Genomic DNA, 8,858 nt, shown 5'->3' with positions numbered 1-8,858 from the left:
CTTGGAGACTAGAATGGAGACAGGTGTGGCTTCCAAGGAGGATTTGGCATCGTGCAGTTGCTGTCAGAGATGGGCCCATACCTGCTAGAGGAAGCCAGTGGGGCACTATCCTTCCCAATTTCATGATCTGAGGCGTCATGTTGGTAGCTGGAAATCAGCCACGGTGGGAGTGTTTATACCATGAAAATCAGCAAATGCTGTAAATCAGGCCTTGTGCCCCACAGAGAGCTGATCGTGAAACATCTACTAGCACACCACTGCCAGACATGACTGTTTGTCACTGAAACAAAATTGCTCTGGTTCAGAGCTCCTTTGGCTGCTCATATTCCAGTAGCTACAGACATTTGCTTCCTGGTGGCAAGCAGCTGTGTACCCTCCATCATCCCAACCCCAGAAGGACCACTGGGATTGAAAACCAGCAGAAGCCGAGACAGGATGCACAGCTGAATGGGAGGAGAGTAGCTCCCTTCTCACACAAACACTTTCAAAGTTGGGCAAAAGTGGCCCAGTGCATGAGGTCAGTCGACAGCCAAATTCCAGCAGCAAAATACATTTTCATCAATATCACTTTGGGAGAATAACTGTGGCACACGCTCTTTCTGCTTTCTCTGTACTGTGTAGGCAACATGGTGTCCTCCCAGTAGCAACTAGATCTCTTTTACCTCTTCTTTAGCCAAGAAGCAAGATCTGTCACCCACGACACTGCATATCTTGAAAATATGCTTTTCATAATTTTCACTATACCTCTAAAACCAATCGTACCGGCATCATGTAGACAAAAACTCCAGAAAAGCCGATTCATTGGGCATTTTCATTATATTTGGATACATGAATTAAATCCCAAGGGAAAGTGAGAAGAAAATTACTTTATTAGCAACCAGCGTTAGCCAACTCTGCTGTAATCACCTTTAGATAAATGTTTATTTTCATCGCTATACAGTCTATCAAATTTGCCCCCTGGTTTTATTACTCCGAATTGAATTATCTACCTCATTTTGTTTTAATTTAATTTATCAAAGGTAACATTGTTTTCTCAGGTATAACACATAGAAACACCAAGATTTTCAGCATCTGAGTCAAACTAAACTACTTGCTTGCTTGACTTCACTCCAGGGTGAGACTTGACCTTTAAGGCCCAAACTCTGGTGAGCTATTGGACTGGGTGGAAACTTTTCAAGAAGGCCATAAAGGAGGGGCTTTCAAATTCCTAAATCCACATATAGGACTGAGTTCCTAGTCCTACACAATCAGAATTTGCCTTTTTAAGTCACCCTGCAACAATTCCGGCTTTTTATATGGCACCTTTCTGAGGGAGGGGATTTTGCAGTGGAGGGACCTCCAAAGGGAATGTCCATTTGCATGTGTGCCGTGGTATTTAGGGTTTGTCTCGTGGTAAGCTCACCTCTCAAAGATGGCTCACCAATCACCTGCCTGTTTTCACTTAGAAAGCAGGCTTGGGCAGGAGGGAAAATGGATTTGAGCCATCTCAGACCAACTGTATCTCTTCTAGGACTCAGCTCAGCCTCCTGTCCCCATGAGCAATAAAACTCTCTCCTTGTGTCTGTGAGATTCGTTTTCTTTTTCATGGTGCCTTTCTTTCTAGAAAAGATGGAAAGAATGGGGCCAGGTTCATGTCCTGGTTGTCACCCTTTTATATGCTTGGGTGCAGGTAGATACGGCCTTCCCATGGCTGCAATGTGACCCTTGGAGGAACCAAAGTCTGTGCATTGTTAGAATTTAGCCCAGATGCAGGATAAACTAACTTGCCTGAGTTTAATGAGGATATTTTACCAGGTGCCAGGAATCCCTTGGGTCAGTTCCTATCCTCTGGACTGGGAGCGGCATGGGAAAAAGAGGTCCGAGACATATTTAGGGTCTCATGTGTCTAAAAGGGAGCCATTGGCTCTTAAATTACTATTCACAGAAGCCACCATGGAAAGTTGTTTAAAATGCAGATTCCAGCATCCCCTCCTCAGAGATCAATTTCAGCAGGGCCAGGCAGGACCTGGGTTTCCGCACTTTTAATCATTGATTCCCAGGTAACTGATAGGAGTTGTCTTCAAACCATCCCCTAAGGAAAAATGATCTTAGACACTTGGATAAATTCTATAGAAAACTTGAGTGTTTCTATTAATAACTATCTAGGTTTCAATCGTCTTATATCCTTTCCCTAATTCTCCAAACAGTTCAATCTCCAGCTTTATTCAACGGCTAGGCCATTTTGTTCTCGGAGGGACAAAATTGATCTCTCCATGAAATTGTAAAAATCCATCTTCATTACTTTCTACAGGGCTCCAGGTCATAAGGATGAGATATATTTTGGGTGCTGGCAGAGGATGGCAGTGCTGGCTGGCTCTGAGCCAGGAAGCCGTGTTAGAGGAAGGGACCGTGGCATTCAGAGGGGTCCCCTTGGGGGCACTTGCTTGGGTCTTGGATCAAACTCAACTGGGGCAGCCTGGCTGTGGGAGGTGATGACATCTGCCACCTCTGCCACTACCCAGAGCTTGTCCTGCCCTTTTCCCAGCCAGCCTCATACACAGGAACTGAGCCAGGCTGAAGCAAAGTCAGCAAGAGACAGTTCTGCCTGCCAGTCTCTGGGTGTGGGTCTCTTGTTGGCTCCCAGCTCATCCCGTGTGGCTGATCCTTCCAGGTCACTTGGAGCAGCCAGTATTGACAGTGTCCTAACAGCTGGTGGGTATGAAGGAAAGACCAGGCTATGGACTCACATGGAGTGCCCTGGTGTTGGCTCTGGGATCTGGGCTGGGCTGGACCTGGGGAGAGGGTGGGTGGAGCTTGGCCTCTGCAGTTTGCACTTGCAGGTTCAGGGGAGAAAGTTACCTGAGATCAGTGTTTAGGGGTAGTGTTTCCCATTAATCTTCATCATAATCTTTTGATGTAGGTGCTGTTATTATCTCTACTTTACAGATCTGGAAGGATTTGAAGGTCCTGGAGACAAGGAGGTTTTGGGGAGAATGCAAAACAGGGCAGGGCTCTCAAGAAGGGAAGACCAGTGACTATGGGGAAACTGAGTGTTTCTATTAATAAGTATCTAAGTTTCAATTGTCTTGTATCTTTCCCTAATTCTCCAAACAGTTCAATCTCCAGCTTTATTCAAGGGCTGGGCCATTTGGTTCCCAGAGGGACAAAATTGATCTCTCTATGAAATCACCTGCACCTCACTCTGGGCAGCTCTAGGCTCAGCAGATGTTTTTCTGCCATTAGGAAATAGCCCCTTACTCTCAGCTCCTGCTCTAACACCCATACCCACCAGCTGGGCCTTGGGACCTCTCCCTTCATATGGCTCCCACTTGCTTGGGAAGGAATTCTCTAGACTTCTCTTACTCTGTATGTTTCTAGGGGAATTCTGAGGGAAGAAGCTTTGCAGCAACCTCTGTGCCCAGAACATATGGCTCGCAAGCCCTTTGTGCCAACAGGGAATCTATCTAACTAATTGTTTTAGTGTATGAGGCTCATTGTCAACCTGGATTTCCCTGAAATTCTGGGCCAGCAGCCCCCAGGAGCATCAGTAGGACCCAGAATTTCCCCTGGCACCAAACTGGACCGCTTTGCACCTTGCACCCAGGAGAACTGACTTAGAGGGCCCTGGTGTTGGCTCTGGGACCTGGGCTGAGATGGATTTGGGGAGAGGCTGGGTGGAGCTTGGCCTCTACAGTTTGTTCTTGCAGATTCAGGGGGAAAGTGGTCTGAGAGCAGTGTGATTTGTAAGTTCCCCACCTTCCCCTCTGGCTCACACTGTCTCCCCAGACCAGTGGCCTATTAGCCCCCAAAAAGTTAGTCCAACCCCAGGCCAGCTGCCTTTGCTCTGCTGTGGCCTAAGTTCTGGCCTGGTCAAAGGAAGGTGGCAGGAACCCCAGGCTTGCTCCTGCCTCCTCGCACCTCCTTCCAAAAATGCGGAGTGAAAGAGTAAAAGCCAGACACTTTTGAGGGCTGGCTGTCTAGAAAGGAGGAATCAGAGGTCCCAAGGAACACAGTTGTGCAACTTCCTAGGGAATCTGCATCAGGAGAAAGAAGCGGCTAGGACACATGGTGGCTTTGCTCAGCCTGGCTGAGACATCACTGTGCAGAGGAAGAGATCTGTCAGGGGTCCGGAGGAGCAGAGTCCTGGAGCATCTGGGAGGGCGGCATGTGGCAGCTGCAGGCTCTGGCCCAGAACTGTGAACACACCTGCCCGTCACTCTCCAAAGATTTACTGAACACTTACTGTGTGCCAGGCCCTGTGCTTTGTCAGGCTCTGGGGAGACAAGTCATTACTCTGCAATGTGGGAAGCAGGGCTGCCCTGGAAGTGTGTACTCAGTGCTGTGGGGTACAGAGGGAGGGCTGAAGAACTTAGCTGGTGGGAAAGGAGGGTTCTGGAAGGCTTCTCAGAGATGGTGGCATTGGGCCAGAACTTACAGTAGGGAAGAGCATGTGGCAAGGCACAGAGGAGATGGGAGCCTGCCTGGTGAGGGGTCCAGTGGTGACAGAGCTCACTGTGGGTCCAGAGATGGTGTCAGGTGAGGGCTAAGAGGGAGGGCAAGCGCCTCTTGAGATGGGCTTAACATGATGGTGATCTGTGTCCAGTGGGAGATGATGGAAGTCTTGAGGTTGGGAATATCAGAATTAGGTCTCTTTTAGAAAGAGAGGACAAGGAGAAAATCCATATATTCTTAGCTACCAAAAAAGAGAAGGAAGAAAGAAAGGAAAGAAGAGAAGCGAGACAGAAAAGAAGGAAGGAGAGAAGGAAGAATGGGAAAGGAAGGAAGAAGGAAAGAAGGAAGGGAAAACAAAGGAAGGAAGGAGGAAAAGGGAAGGAAAGAAGGAAAGAAAAAAGGAAGGAGGGAGTGGAGGAAGGAAGGAAAAAGGAAGGAAGGAGTCCTAGCCACTTCTTTCTCCTGATGCAGATTCCCTAGGAAGTTGCACGAAGAAGGAAGGAAGGAAGGAAAGAAGGAAGGAAGGAAGGAAGGAAAGAAGGAAGGAAGGAAGGAATGAGAGAAAGAAGGAAGGAAAATGAATCTCATTCATTTTGAAGGGCATCTGCATTACACAGCATGGGGAAGGAAGCATAATTCACTCTCAAGAACCAACCACATCAGCCAGGGCACATCTTCTGACAATATCCTGAGGGTGGTGAATGTTTGTCTTCGGTAGGGGAGTGCCACACATTTAATATCAATGCAGGGTCCTGATGGGCACTGCCACATACCCCCGGGACAAACGGAAAAATCCACACAGCAGAAACAAGCAGTTGGCAAAAGCTGTCCTCATGCTACTTGGCAATTCGATCACCCTCCCTTCACTCCCACCCCTATCTCCGGGTGTTGCACAGTTTGCCCGTACAGTGTGTCATGTAAATAGCATCTAGCACTTAAAGGTCAAATTTGATGAGTCTAATCAATCTCAGCAGTGTTTTAGTTCATCACATATACCCATATTTAAGGACTTTTAAAGTAATTTGGATTTTTGACTCAAAAGATGATATGCCCCCCTTGGGGCATGCGTGTGTTCTTAGGAACACCAGCGTGTGGCATTTCCTGTGTCCTCTCACGCATGCTCAGCATGTCAGTGTTGTACTCATTCCCTGGCACGGAAGAATTGTTGCACGTCTTTAATGGAAGCCAAAGTCCATGATTTGATGGTTTCAAGAGCCTAAAAGCTGTATTTGGAGAGAGGAAGTCTACTCTGAACTGTGAGAGTTAGAGTATCACCATCAAGGCCCAAGGCTTCAGTCTTATCCTGGACAATCCTCAGGGATTGGGTTTGGTGTTGGGGGAGCACTGGATGCCATCACATTGACACTCAATTGATTGGGTGACCCAAGATGGTCAGTTGCCTAAGGACCAGACCATAGTGACTGCTCATGCATCCGCTAAAATACCAAACGCTCTGCACCAAAAGACTCAGCTTGACATTGCCTTGCATTCAACTCATGTATTACCAAATCTTTGCTTGAATTATTAATAGTAACCAAACCCTCTGCTCTAACAACCTTCGAATGTCAAGTTCCTTTGCAAGCTGAAATTGTTCCAAACCTCAACACTCCTGTTTTACAACAAACATGTAAATACAACCTTTTTTGGAGTGCAGAAACATTTGTGGAGTCTGGTGTGCCGCCAACCCCATCAGGATTTCCCCAGGGGAAAGTGGCTAACTCTGGATCACAAACAGCCTTGGAAGTCCAGCAACAAATCAAAAAGGTGCCTTGCCTGACCCCCATTACCACCTGGGGTGGTTTTTCTAGACATTGGAATAGGCCAGACTTAATTTTCTCAGGCTCATCTGGGAGAAGGATCAAATCCTGCCATCTGGATGTGCATTATTCATGCTGGTGTTTGGTGAGGAAGCTCCTAGGAATGCATATATCTCTCCTTCTGCCATTGTATGTCGTGCGTAGTGGATGCCAGTAGACAACTTTAGCCACTTCCGTACGTCCTTCTTTATGGAACACCCTCATTTCCCCACATGGAGGCTTTACTCTGCCCAGTGTCCAATGGGAGAACCATCCCTTCCCTTTAGTGAGAGGACAGTTGGCTAAATGCTATTCTCAGTGTTCCTGGAGGCTCCTAGTAATGAGGGTACTGAACACCAATTCTTTACATTCTTTGAATTTTCATAGATTCCTATTTTTTTCATGTTTGTGCAAAGTGGGGTGAGGAACTCACACCAACCACAGCTTGGGGCATCCAGAGAGTGGCTAGTAGATGATAGAAGGGAGTCCAGTTAAGGAAACCCAAGGTATGTGCCAGCTGGTTTAGCATTCAATATGGAAATGCACTTTATATTTATTTGCACACGTCAAGAATACTCTTGGAAACCAGGATTTAGAAAAATAAAAGATATTTCATTCCTGGGGACAAAGTGACCTGCAAATGATTGGCTTTTGTACAATGCTGTAATCCCTTAATGTCAGACTCTTAGGAAAATGGGTGGGACATCTGTGTGTTTGTGTTGGAGTGAATATGCCCATAACCCTGTGCTCCTGTGTGCCTGTGTGCCCATGATTATATGCATATGGGTGAATGTTTGTATGCCCATGATTATATGCATATGGGTGAATGTTTGTGTGCCCATGAGTATATGCATACGGATGAATGTTTGTGTGCCCATGGTTATATGCATATGGGTGAATGTTTGTGTGCCCATGATTATATGCATACAGGTGAATGTTTGTGTGCCCATGATTATATGCATACAGGTGAATGTTTGTGTGCCCATGAGTATATGCATACGGATGAATGTTTGTGTGCCCATGGTTATATGCATATGGGTGAATGTTTGTGTGCCCATGATTATATGCATACAGGTGAATGTTTGTGTGCCCATGATTATATGCATATGGGTGAATGTTTGTATGCCCATGATTATATGCATATGGGTGAATGTTTGTGTGCCCATGAGTATATGCATACGGATGAATGTTTGTGTGCCCATGGTTATATGCATATGGGTGAATGTTTGTGTGCCCATGATTATATGCATACAGGTGAATGTTTGTGTGCCCATGAGTATATGCATACGGATGAATGTTTGTGTGCCCATGATTATATGCATACGGATGGATGTTTGTGTACCCACGGTTATATGCATATGGGTGAATGTTTGTGTGCCCATGATTATATGCATATGGGTGAATGTTTGTGTGCCCATGATTATATACATACAGGTGAATGTTTGTGTGCCCATGATTATATGCATACAGGTGAATGTTTGTGTGCCCATGATTATATGCATACAGGTGAATGTTTGTGTGCCCATGAGTATATGCATACGGATGAATGTTTGTGTGCCCATGATTATATGCATACGGATGAATGTTTGTGTACCCACGGTTATATGCATATGGGTGAATGTTTGTGTGCCCATGATTATATGCATATGGGTGAATGTTTGTGTGCCCATGATTATATGCATATGGGTGAATGTTTGTGTGCCCATGATTATATGCATACAGGTGAATGTTTGTGTGCCCATGATTATATGCATACAGGTGAATGTTTGTGTGCCCATGATTATATGCATACAGGTGAATGTTTGTGTGCCCATGATTATATGCATATGGGTGAATGTTTGTGTGCCCATGAGTATATGCATACGGATGAATGTTTGTGTGCCCATGATTATATGCATATGGGTGAATGTTTGTGTGCCCATGATTATATGCATGTGAGTGAATGTTCATGAACAGAAACAGCTACACTCGGAGTAGAAAACAAATGAAGCAAAAGTTTAGCATCCTCTCATGTTTGTCAACATTGGAGTTTTACGTTTACTTTCTTCTAATCTATTAAACATAAATATGGCTCCATTTGTTTAGTATTACCAGAAACTCTCCCAATACGGCAATATTACCTTCTGTGTAATCCACTTGCCAACAGCTGTTTTCTGTTGAAATGGGACTCAAGAATTTTGAATCCAAGGCCAACGCTGCCTGCTCTGTTTACAATGGTTTGCGTTTCGTGAATACATATCAAATGTTGTAATATATTTTTATGATAGAATTGATGGTTAACACAGGGAAAAAGTATATATTGTGATTCTGTCCAATAAAGCCTCCTGTTATAAAATCTCATGCACCTTTTGATGACCCGATGTAAACACATTTTTAGGTACAGGTTAATTGCCAGAAATGTTAGTTTCATGTAATTTCATGGTGACACTGAAGTTTCTATTTCTTGTCTTTCCTGTCTTCCAATATTGTACTCCTTTTCTCTTCCATGTCCAATGCCCTAGGTGCTCCTGCCCACCCCCGCAGCCTTCTGAGTAATAGGTATTTATCTTTCGGGGGCCATCTCTTAACTTGCCCAAAACCACAGCAGCCCTCCCCTTCCCAAACACCCCTGACCAGGGGGATGTGTATTCC

General features: G+C 45.5%; 1 protein-coding gene across 1 annotated transcript; it reads left to right on the top strand.

Annotated features, from left to right (window-relative positions):
• Positions 1-5,403: 5,403 nt before the first annotated feature.
• Positions 5,404-8,562, top strand: LOC116269401 (zinc finger protein 836-like). The gene is made up of 2 exons (XM_031652006.1): positions 5,404-8,119; positions 8,156-8,562. Exons 1-2 carry the CDS (start codon positions 7,004-7,006, stop codon positions 8,177-8,179), a joined length of 1,140 nt encoding a protein of 379 aa, XP_031507866.1. The 5' UTR covers positions 5,404-7,003; the 3' UTR covers positions 8,180-8,562.
• Positions 8,563-8,858: the final 296 nt, after the last annotated feature.

This window comes from Papio anubis, chromosome 11 (assembly GCF_008728515.1).
Source record: "Papio anubis isolate 15944 chromosome 11, Panubis1.0, whole genome shotgun sequence".
Classification (NCBI taxonomy): Eukaryota; Metazoa; Chordata; class Mammalia; order Primates; family Cercopithecidae; genus Papio; species Papio anubis.
The sequence above is the reverse complement of the archived record's forward strand: the minus strand, read 5'-3'. Positions and strand labels throughout refer to the sequence as shown.

Coding starts and splice junctions, on each gene's coding strand:
- LOC116269401 (XM_031652006.1), top strand. CDS start 7,004: ATGCATATGGGTGAATGTTTGTATGCCCATGATTATATGCATATGGGT. Junction 8,120..8,155: donor GTTTGTGTGCCCATGATTAT/ATGCATATGGGT, acceptor GCCCATGATTAT/ATGCATGTGAGTGAATGTTC.